This window comes from Lepidochelys kempii, chromosome 24, assembly GCF_965140265.1.
Source record: "Lepidochelys kempii isolate rLepKem1 chromosome 24, rLepKem1.hap2, whole genome shotgun sequence".
NCBI classification, from domain to species: Eukaryota; Metazoa; Chordata; order Testudines; family Cheloniidae; genus Lepidochelys; species Lepidochelys kempii.
Window position 1 is genome coordinate 10,765,581 of NC_133279.1, and position 20,883 is coordinate 10,786,463.

The 20,883-nt window shown below is 50.0% G+C and overlaps 1 protein-coding gene across 1 annotated transcript in view; it reads left to right on the top strand.

Moving 5' to 3' along the window:
• The window catches only part of LOC140902916 (NACHT, LRR and PYD domains-containing protein 12-like), a 34,136-nt gene that overhangs the window by 7,453 nt on the left and 5,800 nt on the right, over positions 1-20,883 (top strand). The window contains exons 3-10 of the mRNA XM_073323501.1: positions 3,930-3,997; positions 4,358-4,524; positions 6,286-6,463; positions 7,864-7,929; positions 9,034-10,768; positions 15,032-15,118; positions 16,302-16,472; positions 17,676-17,843. Of these exons, the coding sequence (XP_073179602.1) occupies positions 3,930-3,997; positions 4,358-4,524; positions 6,286-6,463; positions 7,864-7,929; positions 9,034-10,768; positions 15,032-15,118; positions 16,302-16,472; positions 17,676-17,843 (2,640 nt within the window). The remainder of the gene's footprint in view (positions 1-3,929; positions 3,998-4,357; positions 4,525-6,285; positions 6,464-7,863; positions 7,930-9,033; positions 10,769-15,031; positions 15,119-16,301; positions 16,473-17,675; positions 17,844-20,883) is intronic.

The window sequence follows — 20,883 nt, forward strand, 5'->3', positions numbered from 1 at the left end:
ACTGACCCTTGGGGCACTCCACTTGATACTGGCTGCCAACTAGACATGGAGCCATTGATCACTACCCGTTGAGCCCGACAATCTAGCCAGCTTTCTACCCACCTTATAGTGCATTCATCCAGCCCATACTTCCTTAACTTGCTGACAAGAATACTGTGGGAGACCGTGTCAAAAGCTTTGCTAAAGTCAAGAAACAATACATCCACTGCTTTCCCTTCATCCACAGAACCAGTAATCTCATCATAAAAGGCGATTAGATTAGTCAGGCATGACCTTCCCTTGGTGAATCCATGCTGGCTGTTCCTGATCACTTTCCTCTCATGCAAGTGCATCAGGATTGATTCTTTGAGGACCTGCTCCATGATTTTTCCAGGGACTGAGGTGAGGCTGACTGGCCTGTAGTTCCCAGGATCCTCCTTCTCCCCTTTTTTAAAGATTGGCACTACATTAGCCTTTTTCCAGTCATCCGGGACTTCCCCGGTTCGCCACGAGTTTTCAAAGATAATGGCCAATGGCTCTGCAATCACAGCCGCCAATTCCTTCAGCATTCTCGGATGCAACTCGTCCGGCCCCATGGACTTGTGCACGTCCAGCTTTTCTAAATAGTCCCTAACCACCTCTATCTCCACCGAGGGCTGGCCATCTCTTCCCCATTTTGTGATGCCCAGCGCAGCAGTCTGGGAGCTGACCTTGTTAGTGAAAACAGAGGCAAAAAAAGCATTGAGTACATTAGCTTTTTCCACATCCTCTGTCACTAGGTTGCCTCCCTCATTCAGTAAGGGGCCCACACTTTCCTTGGCTTTCTTCTTGTTGCCAACATACCTGAAGAAACCCTTCTTGTTACTCTTGACATCTCTTGCTAGCTGCAGCTCCAGGTGCGATTTGGCCCTCCTGATATCATTCCTACATGCCCGAGCAATATTTTTATACTCTTCCCTGGTCATATGTCCAACCTTCCACTTCTTGTAAGCTTCTTTTTTATGTTTAAGATCCGCTAGGATTTCACCATTAAGCCAAGCTGGTCGCCTGCCATATTTACTATTCTTTCGACTCATTGGGATGGTTTGTCCCTGTAACCTCAACAGGGATTCCTTGAAATACAGCCAGCTCTCCTGGACTCCTTTCCCCTTCAATTTAGTCCCCCAGGGGATCCTGGCCATCCGTTCCCTGAGGGAGTCGAAGTCTGCTTTCCTGAAGTCCAGGGTCCATATCCTGCTGCTTACCTTTCTTCCCTGCATCAGGATCCTGAACTCAACCAACTCATGGTCACTGCCTCCCAGATTCCCATCCACTTTTGCTTCCCCCACTAATTCTACCCGGTTTGTGAGCAGCAGGTCAAGAAAAGCGCCCCCCCTAGTTGGCTCCTCTAGCACTTGCGCTAGGAAATTGTCCCCTACGCTTTCCAAAAACTTCCTGGATTGTCTATGCACTGCTGTATTGCTCTCCCAGCAGATATCAGGAAAATTAAAGTCACCCATGAGAATCAGGGCATGCGATCTAGTAGCTTCCGTGAGCTGCCGGAAGAAAGCCTCATCTACCTCATCCCCCTGGTCCGGTGGTCTATAGCAGACTCCCACCACTACATCACACTTGTTGCACACACTTCTAAACTTAATCCAGAGACACTCAGGTTTTTCTACAGTTTCGTACCGGAGCTCTGAGCAGTCATACTCAGCAATCCTTCTTATTGTCCTTAACTCTGCTGGCCAGAGATTTTTCTTTGAGTCCCTTATAACTTTTCTACAATTCCTAACTTCTGATTAATATTCATTACTGTCAACTTGCCCTTTTCCCCACTTGTTATATAGTATTTTTTTATTTTTATAGCTGCCTTCACTTCCCCTCTAAACCAAATCTTTGTTTAACCAGCCCAGCCTTCTTCCTCAGTTTTGGGATTGTGGCTTTTGGGGCAACTAGTAAGGTGTTATTAAATAATTCCCAATGATCATTCACATTTTTCTGATTACATTTTTCCTCCCAGCTGATCTGGCCCATAATTGTTTTTGTGAAATTGGCCCTATTAAAGTATGTATATTACTGGTCTGGACTTCATTCTGCTTGCATATTACAAATGTGTTCAAGTGATGATCACGAAGCTATCATTAATTTTAATTCTGAGATGGAAGTGTGGTTTAGTGGTTAAAGCAGGCAAAACTGGGGGTCAGGAAGCATAAGTTCTACTCCTTGCGCTGAGAGGGGAGTATGACCCAGCAATTAGAACAACTGTGATAAACGGCATAGGTCTGACAGATTTGTGCTAAGTGGATGAGGTTGGAATCCACCATCTCAGAGACCAAGGTTCTATCCCCTGCTGTGCTAGGAATGACCTGGTCCAACCCCACGGTTTATTTGTAAAATGGGGCGGCTGATGCTTTTCTGCCTCTGCACCACTGTGATGAACATGGTGATGCTTGTTCTTGTTTGGGAGGGGTCAGGCAGGAAGAAGAAGATGGTCACTTAGAGCTGTCAGGGGACAAGGTCAGAACTATTGGAGCTCTGATGATGCTGGCTCGACCCCCTGCTGAGCCTACAGAATTGGCTTGGCCCGTGCCAAACTTGCCAACATTGCAGAAGCCTGCGGGAACCAGGTTGCGAATTCACTCAGATGTGGAAACTGAGGGGGTATCTGCGGAACATTGTTGGCCAAGTCACCGTGATGGCGCAGTAGTACTTGGGGTAAGGCAGACATGCCTTCAGGTTGTCCATTTTAACATCCTTTTCTCTAATGCTTTGTCCCCAATGCTCAATACAAATACTTGGCTTTGAGGAGGCTGCTGGTCATTAACACTGGTCACAGGCTCCTGAAGGGAAGATCCACAGGTGCCCAGAATCCAATTTTGCCTGACGGGTGTTAATGACAGGCACCTGGGGTAGCCTGACCTAGTCCTGGCCTAAGAGTGGAAGACTCCCGCAATTCCAACCTGTGATAGGCAAGTGGCCCAAGACCTGAGGTGAGTGCTCCCAGAGAAACCAGCAAGGGGAGAGAGGTTGAGCTAGCCTTGTAACCATGACAACCACTATTATGGTACAGGAGTAGAGGGTACGTACCATTTAGGTGTCTTAACTTTTTCATTTCCTTGTATTTGTGTCGGGACACCATGTGTAGATTACACAGAACCAGCAGAGTTTTCCCCAGGTTGTTGGATTAAGAAAAGCTCTCCAGCACAGCAACGGCTACTTCCAGGAAAAAGCAGATCTTTGTGAAAGCGCCCAGATGGCACCAGAGCTCCACATTCATCAGGGGCATTTCATGAAGATCTTATTCTTGTGGAAGTAGCCACTGTTCTTTCTAAGTCCTTCCTCTACAGTGCAACACAAATGTTAGTGGCCTAGAAAAATCCACTCCCGGGTTGGATGGAGGGCACACTGTCAAAGCTGGCTGTACCCATTTGTGACTCTCTACAGTCTGTAGTATTTAAGCTAGAGGTAAGAGATGATCAGGAGCTCAAACGTCTGAGGGTTTGTCTACATGGGGAAATTTACTTGCATAATTTCACCACTGTCGTTATACTGGTATAACTCCCATGTGGACACTCTTAGTCTGTGATAACTACAAAGGCCCTACTGCCTGTTTACATGCCTCTGGCAGCAAACTGTAATGTGTGCCCCATGTAAAGCCCTTTCACACAGCCAGAGTGATGTGCAGGGGCCTTAATGTGAAAGAAAACCAGGCCTTATCTGCAAACTTTTAAAAAACTGAATAGAACTCAGAAACTAATTAACAGATTTCCTTGAAAGTCTTCAGACAATCCAAGCTTTATCCTGAGACTAGGGTCTGAAAAGCAGAAGTAGATACACATTTTCATACAAAACACAGAGGTAAAATTCCAGATGTAGATATGGCTGCTCCTCCCTTATGCTGAGCTATTAGCCTGGAGATGGAAGTGACGTTCCTTGCCTCTGTGTGACGTACATTTCCCTCTCCCTAGACTTCTCAGAGACATAAGAGCAGAAGTGAATAAAATGGCTTCCAACCAACGGGCTGCGGTGAGTGAAGGTGAGTGTGACTGATGGGCTCCTCTCATCATAAGCAAAGCAGCACTGCTCCTACAGACAGTAAAACTCAGTGCGGTTCCTGACAGCGCCTCCTGGGAAAGGCTGGGACTAGAACAGTGAGGGCATTGTAACAGCCCTGCTCCTGAACCATTCCCTGCAGCGCCTCCTGCAGGGAGAGGCTGGCACTGCAGTTACTGTGACCAATGCTCCTATATGATTCCTTAAAATGCAACCTTCTGGTAGAGGCTGCATCTGGAGTAGCTGTGATGTCTCGGATAAGGGTGCTAGTTATCAGTGAGTGGATATGAGCCCACCCCAAGCTATAAGTGCCATACTGTCTAAGTGCTGGTCTTCTCCACAGACAATATTGTAGCCTTCAGAAATCACATGGATAATTATTCATCCGGGGAGCTGAAGAAGCTGAGCGACCACTTCCGCCCCGACTTGGTCTACGTCATTGAGAATGACATTCTCACTGTGCTGGAGGAACTCACCAGCAGAGGTGTCGTCACTGCTCAGCAGGCCCAGGTACAGCACCGCTCACTGACCAGCAGGAAACCAGGAAAGGCCCTAGGTATTCTAGAACCTTAGAGCTCTCCCCATGGAGACCTGGTCGCTTGTTGGTGACAGGAGAGAGGCTAATGCTGGTTATGAGGTCCAGGGAGATATAACAACAGATACCAGAAACTGTAAACCACAAGCAAAGGTAAATACAGTGTAGAAGTGAGCACCCAAGCTGAGTGACAGAGATCTGCCCCCAGCTCATCATTATTGTAATTCATGGTTAATTGTAATCACACCCACACCCACACCCACCCCCTCATGCACAGACTTCATGTTGCCTTTTATGAGATCTCTTGTTCTGAACGGTTCCCTGGCTGGTGGGACACTGTGTTGTTCAGCCACTTTCCAGCTTTCAAATACCTCTAGGAGTGAGGGCTCTCAGCCTGGCCCTCCATTCTAGGCCTCTTTGCATCCGTCCATCAGATGTCTCTACAGGTGTGCAGAGAACAAAGATAACCCTTAATTACACTTCGAGCTGGCAAGGAGAAGGCACTGTAAGAATGATATTTGCCCCTGACCTCTTCTGGGAATGAAAATGCAGCGCAGCCCCCAATCTGCATTGATCTGAGGACTAAATGCAATGGGGAATCATAGAATATCAGGGTTGGAAGGGACCTCAGGAGGTCATCTAGTCCAACCCCCTGCTCAAAAGCAGGACCAATCCCCAATTAAATCATCCCAGTCAGGGCTTTGTCAAGCCTGACCTTAAAAACTTCTAAGGAAGGAGATTCCACCACCTCCCTAGGCAACGCATTCCACTGTTTCACCACCCTCCTAGTGAAAAAGTTTTTCCTAATATCCAACCTAAACCTCCCCCACTGCAACTTGAGACCATTACTCCTTGTCCTGTCCTCTTCTACCACTGAGAATAGTCTAGAACCATCCTCTCTGGAACCACCTCTCAGGTAGTTGAAAGTAGCTATCAAATCCCCCCTCATTCTTCTCTTCTGCAGACTAAACAATCCCAGTTCCCTCAGCCTCTCCTCATAAGTCATGTGTTCCAGACCCCTAATCATTTTTGTTGCCCTTCGCTGGACTCTTTCCAATTTATCCACATCCTTCTTGTAGTGTGGGGCCCAAAACTGGACACAGTACTCCAGATGAGGCCTCACCAATGTCGAATAGAGGGGGACGATCACGTCCCTCGATCTGCTCACTATGCCCCTACTTTTACATCCCAAAATGCCATTGGCCTTCTTGGCAACAAGGGCACACTGCTGACTCATATCCAGCTTCTCGTCCACTGTCACCCCTAGGTCCTTTTCCGCAGAACTGCTGCCTAGCCATTCGGTCCCTAGTCTGTAGCTGTGCATTGGGTTCTTCCGTCCTAAGTGCAGGACCCTGCACTTATCCTTATTGAACCTCATCAGATTTCTTTTGGCCCAATCCTCCAATTTGTCTAGGTCCCTCTGTATCCTATCCCTGCCCTCCAGCGTATCTACCACTCCTCCCAGTTTAGTATCATCCGGGAGTCAGACATGAACCCAGATCTCTGCCACAACAACAAAACATCACCACTTTCACTTCCCCACCACTCTGCCCTGGCAGAGCCTTTCACTGCCCTTCTACCCAGGGGCCAGGTACTGTGTTGGTCACTTTTAAGAAGGAGCCCTTGGCCATGGGGCATTATGTCATGCTTCTGATTGCATTCTAGCTGCTACATTCCACCCTGCCATGGCAGGCAGCTTCTGACTCTTCCTCCTCTGGTGTCCCTCTGTGGTTTAGGATTACCATGACTGGGAGAGGAACCACGACTCAGCGAGCGCTGCAGAGAAGCTGGCAGATGACATTTTGGCTATGAACCAGGCCGCAGGGCTGGGTCTCTGGGAGTGTCTGTTTGCTCTGCAAAGCAGATGGGCTCACCCCAATCTCCATGGGATGGTGGAGGAAATCATTCAGAATGGTAATGTACCCATTGCACAGAATGGGGGACACATGAAGTGGGGGGCATAGGCGGTGGGTATAATAGGCAGCTGGTACCGTGGGATGCTGGGTTGCAGGTTTTTGCTTATTATTATGTGCCATGCAGACTCTGGGGCAGCTGAGGAGGCAGTATCTGCTATTCAGCTTCCTGGGTTCATCAGTCATCTCCTTGGACTCCAGGAAGATGACTGGTGAACCTGGGAAGCTGAGTAGCAGCTACCGCCTCTGCAGCCGCCCCGGAATCTGCATGGTGCATATAAAAAGCTCAGCGTTCTTCCGCTGGGTGGCTGGGGGTCACGGGACGGGAGGCATGCCGCATTTCTCATTCTTTGGCTGGCGCAGCTGGGGTTGTTGGGGATGGCCCAGGCCAGCTCAGGGCTGTTCAGGCTGGCTCAGGGCTGTGGCGGCTGGCCAGCATGACTTGGGCCAGCCCGGCTGGCTTGGGGCGACTGGGTTGGCCTGGGGCCAGCCCAGTGCTCGGGTCGGCCGGCCAGTGTGGCTTGGGTTACTCGGACTGGACCATCTGGGGCCGTCCCGGGGCTAGGGTGGCTGAGGCCAGGCTGGGGCTGGGGTGGCTGGGTCCAGCCTGGGGTTGGGCCAGTCGGCCGGCATGGCTGGGGCGGCTCGTGCTGGACCGGCTGGGGCTGGCCAGTGTCTCGGGTCAGCCCTCCGGTGAGGCTGGGGCTGGCCTGGGGCTTGGGTTGGCTGGCTGGTGTGGCTCGGGCTGGCCCAGGCTGGCCAGTGCTTCTCCGGTGGTGGGAAGGTGTGGGGCTTGGGGTTCCAGCCACTGGCGGGACCCTTGTATGGAAGGGGTGGGGCCGGGGGGGGCTAGCCTCCCCGAAGGCTATGTGAGGGGGAATCCACAGGAATCATATGATCAAGTGACCAGAGAGCTGAGGAAAAGCGAGTGTGACCAGAGCTGGCCATAAGCAGAGAGAAAGAAGGATCTTTACAGAAGAGGGAACCCCTTTCGGATGGATAAAGAGCCTGTAGAGAGATTGCTGGGCAGAGAGCAGCTCCTACAGTGCAGTGATGAGACAGAAAAGAACAGCAAATAAATGGTCTGGAGACAGAGGACTGTGTCCTGATCTCAGACACGGCTTCATGTCTGCACAAGGGTGGGAGCTGGTTTTACCAGCCATGTGGAGATGAGCCCAGGGTACCTGCGGTCTCTCTCTCATAGTAGGGAAGAAACAAGATTCAGTTGTAATAAATATAAAAGGGACACTCGGTGTTGCATTGCTGATGTTAAATAAAGAGGTAAAACTAAGATCCCAGAACAGTGAAATGTGATGGTATTAAGGCCATATTTGTAACAGTAACCCATGTTGCATAACAGTGTAGTCTGCTCCTTCTCTCTCTCTCTCTCTCTCTTTCTAGGTCAAAATTTGTTACAGGAAAATCTCCTGAATGAAAATGGGCATGCTCTTGATGCCGAACTGAAAGGTACCATGATGCAATTTCATCCCTGTTCATGCCAATAAAGGGCTCAGTCATGCCTTATAGGCACTGATCTGTACTGGGGTTGGGACAGAACTGCTTGACTCAGGGTCAGCTTCAGTGGGGCACAGCTCCACAGTGGTCCGAGGAAATACCCCTGTAGAGCATGCAGCTTACCCCCCACTGTGAGCCCAGCCATCTCTGCTAGCCAGGGCACCCAGAACAGGGCCATGGCCCTACCTCCTCCTCAGCCCCTGTAGGGGTCTCATGTGTCCCAGAAGGTGCTAGGAAGGTGCAGGCAGCAGGAGGAGGAAGCTGGATAATTGTGCCATTACAACTGTGTTCAGCTGCTGTAGAGGTAGGAAGGCTTCTTACACCCTTTCCCCCTTGTGAAAGCGTAGAGCAGCTAGGCTCAAACTGGCTTAGCATGGATTGAACTGCTGGGGCTTCTCTGCTCTCCTTCAGCTACACCTGCAGCGGCAGTTCTAGGGATCCTTATCTTACAGGCACACGGAACAAGCTGTGGTGAAAATTAGACCTATTGGAGTTGCTGGGTTTGCTGGCCTTGAATCACACAGGCTGGAACAGGAAACCTGATTCCATCTCAGTGCAAGTTCCAGGGTAAACCAGAAAGTATTCATGATCTGACTCAGCAAAGGAAAGGGCAGAGGGAAGACAGAGATGTGAGATCAGAGCAGTTACTTATCTGTCCAGGCCTCAGCTTGGTATCTGATTAGAATATAAATTAGAAGAAAAGTGTCTCTATCAGGCCCCTGCTTGGTATCTCTCCAGGTGCACATGGTCATGGGCAGTAAGGGGGAGGTCCGAAATGGGAAAGACAGAGAGAAATATGACTGGGGGGGTGTAAGAGAAAGGCTGTCTGGGTTTGTGCCATGTCCGTCTCAACACATTTCTTCATTCCAGTGTACCAAAAAAAGTACAAAGATGATCTCTGTGACCTGACATGGATGGTGAAGGAAAACAGGAGCTCAGGGAAGTCATAGGGACCTCAGCCTCCCTCCATCTCTAGCCACTTCCATTTACTAACCCTCATAAAATAAACAGCTATGAGATGAGGGAGGGGGAAATAACCGTAATTCTCCTTTTCAGCTTGTCAAGTAGAGCACAAAGCCAAACTCTGTGATCTCACAGGGATGATGAAGGAAAACAAGATGCCAGGGCGATCTGAAGGGCAGATTTTCCCCATCTCTAACCGCTACGTGGAGCTCAAGGTCATCTCAGACCATCACTTCAAGAAGCAGACACACCAGGAGCATGAGGCCCTAGCAGCAGCTGGGGAGCTGAATGAATATCGCCTCCAGAGAAGAATAAAGAGTGAGCTGGAGCGCATCACCCCTGACCGGCTCTTCCGCTGGTGCTTTCGAACCCACCATGTCCCCCTGTCTGTGATGGTGAGCGGAGTAGCTGGCGTAGGCAAGACAACCCTGGTGCAGAAATTCATCTTTGACTGGGCAATGGGGAAGCACTACCAGAAATTTGCCTTTGTTTTCTTCTTCAAGTTCCGGGACCTGAACACTATTACTCAGAAGAGAAGCCTAGAGTCTCTGATCTGTCAAACATATCCGCACCTCCAGGACAAGCTCCCAAGAGTCCTGGAAGACCCTGAGAAGTTGCTCTTCATCTTTGATGGCTTGGATGAGAGCAAGACTGATTTGAAATTAAGCAGAGGTGGATCCCAGGAGCTGTGTATGAACCTGGGGGATGTGAAGCCAGTTACTGTGATTGTCACCAGCCTGCTGAATCAGACTCTGCTGAAGGGATGTTCTGTGCTGCTGACCAGCCGCCCCAGCAAGTTGACCAGTTTGGAGGCTGGAGTCTTCCATAGGGTGGCCAGTATCGTGGGCTTCCTCTCCAAGGAAAGGGAAAGATACTTTTCCATGTTCTTTGGAGACGAGCGAGCCTCTAGAAAAGCCTTTGCATATGTGAGGGACAGTCAGGTTCTGTACACGCTGTGCTACAACCCGTCTTACTGCTGGATCACCTGCACGGCCCTGAAACCCTGCTTCATGGCCGCGGCAGGGAGACCACAGCCTGCACCCAAAACAGTGACCCAGCTCTTTGTCAGCTACGTCACCCATATTATGGCCAATCACACCCAGGAGCGGCCTGAGCCTCAGAGGATGCGAGATACATTGGTAAAGGTTGGATGGTTGGCTGAATACGGCATCACAAACCACATTCTAGTCTTTGATCTGAAGTATTTACAGGATTTCAATGTGGAGTTTTCTCCCTTCCTCAGTGGCTTCTTGGTGGAGAACCCTCAAACTGATGACTCTGCCCAGGTGACCTACTCCTTCCTTCACCTCACCATCCAGGAGTTCTTTGCTGCCCTCGTGCATTATCTCGATTACAAGGAGGACAAGTTCAGAGACACAATGGATAAAGCCAGGTCCTGTAAGGAAGGTGATTATGAGATCTTCTCTCGCTTCCTGGCTGGGCTCTCCCATCCTGCAACCAAGATGCCCCTGGAGAAATATGTGGGGAAGTTCTCTGCAGAGGCAACTCGCAAGGTTATTGAGTGGCTCAGTGAGATTAACTATGAGGAGCTGCAAAGCCCAGAAGAGCCCAAGGGGAAGAGGAGGCTGATGAATGTATTAAATTTGTTTTTTGAATCCCAGAACAGCCAACTTGTGCATGATGTTGTGGGTAAAGCTGCCCATATGGACTTCTCCGACTTATACCTCATGCCGGTGGATTGCACGGTCCTTGCTTATGTGTTGAGTTGCTGTGAAGAAATACAGCGCCTAACCCTAGATTCCTGCTTCATCCAGAACGAGGGCCTGGAGCGACTCAGACCTGAGCTGCACAAAGTCAGAGAACTGAGGTAGGAAAAGAGGTCGTGTGTAAAGTTTAAAATATCAGGACTTGACGTGCCAGTGGCCTCAACAGGGCTGTCAGGTAGATGGTGATTCCCAAGAGTGTTACAGATATGGACATTACACCATTTTGTAACATACAGGATCCAAGCCCATGTTATAGTCATCCTCTGTCTATTTCTCTTGTGGCCCATTTAGCAATAGAAAAGTCATTTCATGGACCAAACATCTCATCTCCCTAAGGCTTGCTTCCCAAATATTTAATTCTGCAGACCTCCAAGGAAGGGCTCCATGGATCACTGGTGGTCCACAGACCCACAAGTGGAACAGTCTGTCTATCTTAGGGTTTTATACTGGCACCCATCATCACAGTAGGTGAGCACCTTCAGCGTGAAATCTGTATCAATAGTGAAGTCCTTAATCTGGACGTGATGAAGCTCCAGCACTTCTCTATATTCAGAGTCAAAACTCTGCTTGGAGAAGGGTTTTTGTTTTTAGATTTTTTTAAAGCTTTTATTAAGTTTCTCTCTTTGGGGGGTTGGTAGAAGGTGTGTCCATGCCATGGCATGTAATTACATGGCATGTAATTACATGGCTGTGTAATTATTATCACTTAGTGGGAATGAGCACTTCCTGAAAAAGACAAGTTTAGAAGAGTTCTTTGCCCTGACAGGGATCCCCATTCAACATGTCAAGATTTAGGGTAGGTGTTTCTCTCATACTCACCCTCCGGAGCAGTGGTGTGGCAGAAATTCCTCCCCACTCTTGTGAATTCCTGACTCTCCCCAGAACATCATCCCTGGGATAAAATTGCTCCACCACCAAGCAGAGCCAAATGTGAATCAGTTTGGAGTCCAGCTCAATGGAGGAAGCATTCATGTCTCCTCCAGCTCTTCTCCCTGAGGCTCTTGCTGTGCACAAAACAAACTACCTCCTGTACCTGCAAAGTAGCAGGAAGCCCTGGTGTCCTTCCCGCTGCGATCTCTGTGATCGTTGTGTTTTTTGGTTACAGCTGCAGCTTTTTGTAAAAATTCTAAAGGAAATGGAATTAAAACATCCTCCCCAAGATGTTACCAGACTGTAACATTTAAAACTGGGAAAGCACAGGGAGGTTCTGTAGGACAGTGGTCTTCAGCTCTTGTTAGTGCTGGTCTCGGGGGGAGCTCAGCTTTTACAGCTGAGGTATTGGGGCAACAAAGTGAACAATAAGGTCTGAATTACTTTGGCCTCTTGCCACCATAGATTCAAATCCCAGGGGGATCCGCTTAGCAAAAAGATATACTTAGTTCCAGGGTGTTACTGTATGTGTGCTTGGAATCAAGGTCCATCAATAGCTATTAGCCAGGATGGGCAGGGATGCAAAACCATGCTCTGAGTGTCCCTAGCCTCCGTTTGCCAGAAGCTGGGAATGGGCGATAGGAGATGGATCACTTGATGATTGCCTGTTCTGTTCATTCTCTCTGAAGCATGTGGCATTGGCCACTGTCAGAAGACAGGATACTGGGCTAGATGGACCTTTAGTCTTACCCAGTATGGCCGTTCTTATGAATCAAACTTTAACAACCAAGGCTCTGAGGGGACAGTAAAGGCCCCTAGGCACTCTGGTTAAGAACAGGGTGTGATGGGATGCATGGGGTGCAGCCTGGGACTGTGGGACTGCTGTGCCCCCTTAACTCTCCAGCCTGGGCTGTTTCTTACAATGCTTTGCTAGCGACAAGCAGCAAACCCCTCCTGGTGCTGTGATCACTCAGCACAACCCCATGTGGAGCCCCACACCCAGCTAGATTGCATGAATGCTCCCAGACCCACTCATGGATCACACAGAGAAAGGCACCGGCCAAATCCCCCCAGCTCCCAGCCTTGTACCTCAGGAATATACCGTCTTTCACTGCTGAAGATGAACAGTGCAAACTTATTAATTGGTTCACCACTTCATCAATGGAATGTGGATATACACCAGCCTTTACAATCCTATTAGACTGGGCAACATCTAGATTAAGCAGTTTTTCTCACCTCATTGGGTATTGCAGTCCTTAGTATACAGGTTTGTCCCTTAAATCTGGGCCAGTCTCTTCTGTTGGAGTCTTCAGTCTTCTGAGTGTCCTTGTTGCTTGTAGCATAGGTGGGGGCAGGAGAAAGCACCCAGCATGTGGCCCCGGTGTTCTGTTTTATACCCTTAGTCCATATGCTTGGAGAACACACAAGTCCAGACATGTCTGATGGGGATTGCTGAGTCCCCAGGCAAGGTTGAGCAATTCCCCTGGTGTGGCCTTATGCAGGTAAGTCATTGCATTGTAGCTCCCTTGCTAGACAATGGCTGTTGATGGTTGTTTGACACCCCACCTGGGCACTGGTAATTTTCCTTGCTGTTGTCTCTGGGGAGCTAATATCTGGCCGATTCCGCAATTTACAGCATGTTTTACTGACAACCATACGACACAATCTCATAACTTCATACGGATTAATGACATACATATATTTAGATGAAACAGTGACTTTCAGCAGATTATAACCTTTCTCCTGATACCTTACAAGGTGTGCTTTATATGCAAGATCCCAATTCTATATAAATGAGGAATATGGGGGTTACAGGGCGCTCCCCCAAGGTATAGAATGTCACGCAGGGGTTTGCCCCAGTGTCCTGAGACAGACAAATTCCTCTTCCTCACCGAGGTGTAGTACACTGTAGCTCCTGCCTGTCACTGCAGAGCAGGTTGCATGTCAGTGCTAGTCTGTGTCCCTGGAACCCAATTCTGCTTGTCTTGTGCACCCAGCACTCCCACTGAACTCACAGGAGTTTTGTGTGGGCAGGAAGGGCAGGATCAGGCCTTGCACTTTGGGAGCCTGCAGGATGAAAAGTCCCCCCATGCTAGCTGCGGTGCAAGTGAAGGTTAAGATGCAGCTCCCCCTCTGCTGTGCTCTTGAAAGGAAGGATGGATTTGTGGTTAAAGCACAAGTTTCTGCCTGGCTCTGCCGCCGACTCACTGTGTGATCCTAGGCAAGTTGTTTCGCCTCTCTGAGCCTCAGTTTCCCCGTTTCAAAATAGCAACACTGTGGTAGCACATGGTGGGAGGGTTGGTGGCTGGGTGGTTTCACTAATCAGTGTCCATAGGGCATTTTAAGATCCTCAGGTGGCAGGAGCTGGTGAAATGCACAAAGCCGTTCGGCTGGACCTGGTTTCATTCTCTCCTAGCTGTCTCAGGATCTCTGAGCTGGGGATAGTCTTTAGAAGGCTTAAGCCCAAAGCAAAGCAAGTCCTGGCAGAACGCAGGAGTCGTGAGTGCCTGCCTGAATCATGCTGCCCCCCCGGGAATGAACAGAGAGCTCAGCCCAGGGGCGCAGCACTGAATGCAGCCCTGCACCAACTGGCCTGGAGGCTCCCAGGAGCCTTGGTCCTAAGCCGCCGCTTCATTCTCCCAATTAGGCACGTCACAGAGTGGTGGGGAGGCACTCTAGGCTGTGTCTCTATGGTTAGACCCCACCGTGGGAGGTCTCTAACCAGAGACCCCACATACAGCACAGCTCCCAACTTGCCTGCAGCCATAGAGCTGTGGCTAGAGTGACACTGTGCCGGGTGTTGTAGGGTGTCGCTCCGGCTGTTGCTGTGAGTGTGTTGGGGGCCCTGCTTTAGGCAGAGGTAGCTCTGGGTGGGGGACACTGAGTGTGGATGGGGGGACTTGAGCAGCTGCTAGGCACGGTGGGAGTCAGAGCAGGTTTCGGAGCACACCGAGGGTCTGTCTACACTGTGTTCAGAGGTGTGACTGCAGCCCGCGTCAACGTGCCTGAGTAGCTTCGATCTAGCTTGAGTGACAGCAGCGGTGAAGCCGCAGCAGCGTGGGCTATGCGTGCACAGTCCATGCTGCCATGACTTTGCTGCTGCTGTTATCTGAGCTAGCTGGATCTTTCTCCTTGGAGCGCAGCGTAGTGTGAGCGGGGGCAGGGCAGCCAGTGAGAGGAGAGTGGGGAGCCAGCCGGGAGGACTATGGGAAATGCCATTGGGGTGCCAGAGAGAGCCATGAGACAGGGAGGAAGCTCAAAGAGAGGATTCTGAGGCGCAGGGAGGATTTATGGATTGGAGAGGGAGGAGGAGCGAGCAATAGAAGGATTTGATGGGTCTGGAATTGATGTAAATGAGGTAATGCATATGGAACAAACATGCAAATCTTCCATTGCATAATTTGCATAGCCCATCCAGCTTTCCAAACCCGCAGTCTTTGCAGATTTGTCTCCTTATCCAGCCTGAAATGCTTTGTTCTTTCATTTCCCCCCAGTCTCCTGGATAATGATCTGAAGGATCCTACAATGAAGGATATTTGCAAGGCCCTAAAGCACCAGAACTGTAGGCTAGAGGCTCTGAGGTAACTGGGTGGTCGGTGTCTTATGAGTAATTCACTCACTTTCAAATGTATTTCATGTTCTGAAGCGTCATGGGGCCTGCAGCCTGTGTACATGGGGATGGGAGATAAGGCATAATGATAAGCTTGGGGCTCTGCCATTTTTTCCTGGGCCATTGTCTGTTCTTTTTGTTTTGTTCAGTACTTGGATGGGGGGTGGGGGATGGCCAGGGGAAATCCAGGATGCACAAGAGGTTGTGGTGGTGATTTGGAACACGGCTCTTTTCCTTTGGAGTTAGCACGGAACCAGTGTCCCAGCAGCGGCCATGCTAGGGAGCTGTGAAATCCAGCTCCTCCTCAGTGCTTGTGGTCACTAATTATCCTTTGGCTGCTCACTCTGCCAGCTGTAACCCATCCCCCTTGAGATCCTTCTGGCTCAAAGGCCTGTCTGGGTCTCCTCCCTGCCAGGCTGGCTCCTCAGTTCGGTAGTGTGATTTGTGCTTTATCCCTCGCCACCTCCTGGGGCCAGGTGTACTGCTCCCACAGGGCTCGCAGACCCTGCAGGGCCAGGAAGTGACAGGGTGAGTTTGAGAACTAAACCTGGGTCTCCTACTTGGCCACGTGCAGCTCAGACCCTAGTTCACCAGGCCTGTCCCCCACTCTTCCTCCCTGGCTGTGGAGTTGACTCTGTGTGTGAGTTATAGTGCAATGTTACACTCTCCTGGGGCTGCGCATGATTGCATTTCAGCAGGTCACTCTGCTAGAGTCCCAAAGACAGAATCACATCCCAGCATGCAAACTCTGCAGCTCCCAGTAGCAGTCTGTAGTGCTGCAGTGCAGAGTACGTGTTAAGCAAAAAGCTAATGTAACCGTCTGCTACTTCTTCCTCATTCTTCCCTGGGGCTCCTGCCCTCTCTGTGCATGTGGCCTCTGTATCCCATCCCCATCTGTGTGCCTTTGGTTCTGATGGGTCTCCTCCCTCCTGGCTGGCTGATTGTTCTTTGGGCCTCTCTCTCATTGTGTCTCTCACTTATTTCCTTCCTACCTCTGTTCTCATTTGTCAGCTTCTTGTCTCTTTGTTCTGTTCTCCTGTTTCTTCTCATTAATCCTCCTCCTGGCTTTGACAGTTTCTCTCTTTCTCCTCTTTATCTTTTCCTGTTTTTCTCTCTCATTCATTTGGCTCCTTCTCTCCCTGCCTGCTCTCTAGCCTAGGGAAGAATGCATTCACTGAACAGTGCTGTGAAGAACTGGCATCTGCCCTCGCGGGAAACTGGACCCTCCTGAGTCTTGACCTCAAGAAGAATAAACTGCGGACAGGGGGCCTTTCTTACCTATCAAGGGTGTTTGAGTCCCCAGAATGCAAGATTCAGAAATTAGGGTAAGTATAAGTCTGACAGTGATGCTTCGTCTGTCAAAGCCCTTCACCCATTTCCTGGCATAAGCATCATTTCAGATCCTGTCAGAGAAGGAGACACAGAAGCAAAGTTTCACAAGGTACAAAGAATCTTGTCAGGTTCACAACACATGCTGGTCCCATCTCCCGTGGGGCAAACCGCCCAGGGGAAGGGGAGGTGAAACATTCCTCCGCTTAAGGTGACCAGATATCCCAATTTTATAGGGACACTCCCGATACTCAGGGCTTTTTCTTATGTAGGCGCCTATTACCCCCCACCCCTGTCCCAATTTTTCACACTTGCTATCTGGTCACCCTACTCCTGCTCCATGTCCTTGGCAGGAATGGCCAGCCCTGCCTTGATCAGCCAGTTGCTGCCACAGGAGAGAGATCAATTAAATTTTCACCGCTCTGAAATCCCAGCCCAAAGGATCTCAAGATCCTGATCATGCCTGGGCTCCAGAAGCAAAATGCTTTCCAGAAAAGAGTGGTTGGGGCTGTTCTGATCTTGGGCTGGTGTGAGCACAGCAGGGAGTAGAAATGGAGGGGTTTCTAGGTACTCAGATCACTGGTCAGCTATAGCACTAGGAGGAATTATTTCTGGGAAGTTCTATGGGCTATGTTGTGCAGGAGGTCAAACCAGATGATCCTAATGGTCCCTTCTGGTCTGAGAATCTATGCATCTAGTGGATTGCCGATTAGGAATTAGCATGGTGAAGAGTCCCTGCTAATATGGATGCAGCCCCTGTGTCAGCTTTAGATTTGTTAAACCTGTGTGATTCTGCCATACGTGGTAAGATTAGCAGAAAGAGGGAGTGAGGCAGAGGGAGGCAAAGTGACATGGAGGAGTAAAGTGAGGATGGTCGGGAGATGGACATAGACATCGGCAGCCAGACAATGCAGGAAGCCCTGTCAATTCTCTGTTTCAGCCTTTCTCTAAGGCAGGGGTTCTCAAACTGGGGGTTGGGACCCCTCAGGGAGTCACGAGGTTATTACATGGGGGGGTCGCGAAGACAGCTTCCACCCCAAACCCCGCTTTGCCTGCAGCATTTATAATGGTGTTAAGGATATTAAAAAGTGTTTTTAATTTATAAGGGGGGGTCGCAAGCAGTGCTGGGTGAAAGGGGTCACCAGTACAAAAGTTTGAGAACCACTGCTCTAAGGTATGTGTCCGATGCTCTGCTGCAGCCTCCAGGAAACTGGTTTGTCAGATGAATCCTGCGGGGCACTCTGCTCTGCTCTCTCCCAAAACTCCACCCTCCGGCATCTGAACCTGAGTGCAAATAATTTCACTGATCGGTGCGCTGAAGACATGCATCTCCTTATCCTGACGTGCCCCAGCCTCACCGAGATCAGGTAAGGCTACGAACCTGGCTTGTCCTGCAGGGCAGACATGGCAAATTTGTTTTCTTTTCTCCTCTCGTTATGCACGCCCCCTTTGCCTGTGCAAACCTGTTGTGTAATTTCTTTATTCTTGGTTGTGAAGAGGTTGATGGGAGAGAGATGCCTCAGGGGACTGGGAATGGATCCAATCCTGGTTGGTGGGGCCCAAAGGTCACTGTCTCCCATGGCTGGTTGGTGACCCATGTCACAAACTATGGTGCTTTTAACCACTCCCTAGTGGACAAGTATCACATCACAACAGTCAGTCCCCAAACTGGCATCACTTACCCTGGTCTGCTGGCAATCTCAGAGACACCAAGGAAGACGTGGGCTGTGGAGCCGGGTAAGGAGTGAGGCACCGGCTAGTGCCAGTGCGCATGGCAGGGGCACGAGGGTTTCCTGTCCTGTGCTTATTCTGGGAATCTGCCAAGGAATCAGACTCCAGTGATGTCCGTTCAGCACTTGTCACTGCCCGAAAGTCCTCTGCCCCCCAAATAATGATTTAAAGAAACAACGATTGCCATTTGTGTTTTGTTCCTCCGAATGGAGGAGCTATTCAGAGCGGGCCTCGCCCGGCTGAGTTGGCCTTGCACATCCGTGGGCAGAACCATGTAATGAACAATGCAGGGAGCTCTGTGGATAAAGGGTGATGGGAGTCTGTTGGTCAGGCTTTAGAGAGTTTTTAGGCTGTCTTGGTGGTCCAGTGCCGGAGACCAGTGACTCAGTGGCCAAACAGCTGTGAAGGCCTTGGGGGGGGGGGGAGTTTGGCAGCTTTACAGGGCTGTGTGGACATTGCATTCAAGAGACCCTTTCTGTCTCTACAAAGATTGATCACAGGGACTTGAGCTGACGTCCTCCTGACTATTCCACCCTCCAGCTTTCTGCCCTCCCTGCTTTCCAGCTACTTTGTCTCAGATTTTATACCACACCCACCACTGTGGTGCCTTCCCAGTCCTGCTCTTCCCCGGTCTATTCAGAATGCAGCCAAAGTCACCTTGGCTCCCCACTCTGCATCCTGGTCCCCGGCGCACAGGGTTGCCTCTAGCATGCAAAATCACTCCCAGCTATGTTTCATTAATGCTCTGCCAGCCACTGATGAATTGTATTGCAGAGCGACACCAGTAAATTCCCAGTCCTAGCCTTGTCCCCCAGAAATGTGCATCTTGTACTGCCCAGCACTCTTCTGGACAATGCAAGCTCATAGAAAGTCCGTCATTGCATCAAAGGAAAATGATATGCATAGGCCCTGTTATCTCAAGTGAAGATTCCCGAACACTTCAATCCAAACATCCACTGGTTTAGATAAAGCCACAAAACAGCTTATTCACTACAAAAAGACAGATTTTAAGTGATTACAAGAAATGAGGCATAAAAGTCAGAATTGGTTGCAAAGAAAATAAAAAGATTAAACTGCAAGCTAATACCTAACTTAACTAGTTAAGTGAACGTAAAAAAGTAAAAAGGTTCTTTTTCTCACCAAAAGCTTATAGCAGTCTGTACTGGCTGAAAAGCCTCCCTGCCAGGACCCCTCTCCCAGTTCAATGATGCTTCTTTTGTCTTTGAACCACTATAGCTGCCATGAGTAGCTATAGGAGAAGAGAATTGTGAATTGTGTTGTGTGTGTCCTGTATTCTTATACCATTCCCCTCTTTGAGGATTATCTCCAACTGGGGTCCAGGTGACAGCCAGTCTCTTTAGACAGGACCTCCAGCTGTTTCATTGTCAATATATAAAGTTCTTGCTCACATCCTTCTTCCTGGCAAAGAATAGCTGCTTAACTAGGTGATGGGGGGCATGGATCAGCATTCACGTCACATTTCCCATCAATACCTGGCCCGGGCCGGGGAAGCTAATGATCCAACCAGCGGACTAAATTTGGTGATGAATCCTGGTCACATGCCACCTGAGACACGTTGCGCATATACTAAGAAGACTAGGCGATAGCCCATAGTAGGTCATCTGATTATGCTGATACCTGGCCGGGGCATCAGTGTGTCTTTTGTCTCTAAAAAACTTGTTTGGGCCTGCTTTTCTAATTCTGGAGGATGTTACAGAAATGCTATGCAGTAGAATTTTATAACTTTACATACAATGTTGAAACACATATTTTACCAGGATAATAATATTCTGCAGATTATATGTTTTGAAAGGATATCTCACAAGGTATTCTTTGTACAAAATGTATCATAGTATTGTAAAAGTGGTGAACATAATGGTATAGACTGGCACACTGGGTCTCTGTTTGTGTTTTCTATAATGCCAAGCATGCTGTCAGTGCTTAACAAATAACAATAAAACACGATTCTTGCAGTGAAAACAGCTGTTCTCTTAGAGCAGGAACAATATGGGACTGTAGGGCGGTCCGGCCGGGGTCGTCGCTCTCCGGGGCGGCGGGGAACCAGACCGCCTCGCTACTTCTGTCAGGTGTGTCAGGGAATTAGCCTGCTTGAGCAAAGAGTTCAATAGCAAGGCCCAGGCCGTGGATCAGGGCGGGGCAACAGTCAGTAGCTCAGGGCCCTCAGGCAGGGGCTGAGCAAAGAGTTCAATAGCAAAGCCCAGGCTCCTGGCTCCGAGCGGCCTGGGAGAGGGGGAGACTGCCACCCGTGAGATGGGTGGCAGGGGGGACGCAGGCCCACCCACTCCACTGCGTCCCAGCCGGGGGCCCTAGCAGTGGCAGAAGATCCGCTGCTGTGTCAGTGGGATTCCTGGCCGCAACACACTGACATGGGCTCTGGCAGCATTGCAGCCTGACTGGGGTTGGCTGCCCCCGGGCTACTTCCTACCTCCCCCTCCAGAGGTACCTGGGTCCGGCCGGCGTCCTCTTAGGGGTCGCACACCATGGGCTCCTCAGGGTAACTGGTGCACGGTTGGTTTGGCGGCTCCTTGGGGTAACTGGCGAATGGCAAGCTTGGCAGTGTCCCTGGGCTTGCGCTAGCATCAGGCATTGGCTGGTCTGGCCAGTCCTCGGGTCGCCCGCCGATCGCTGTGGTCTCCCAGCTGGGAGCTCCACCAC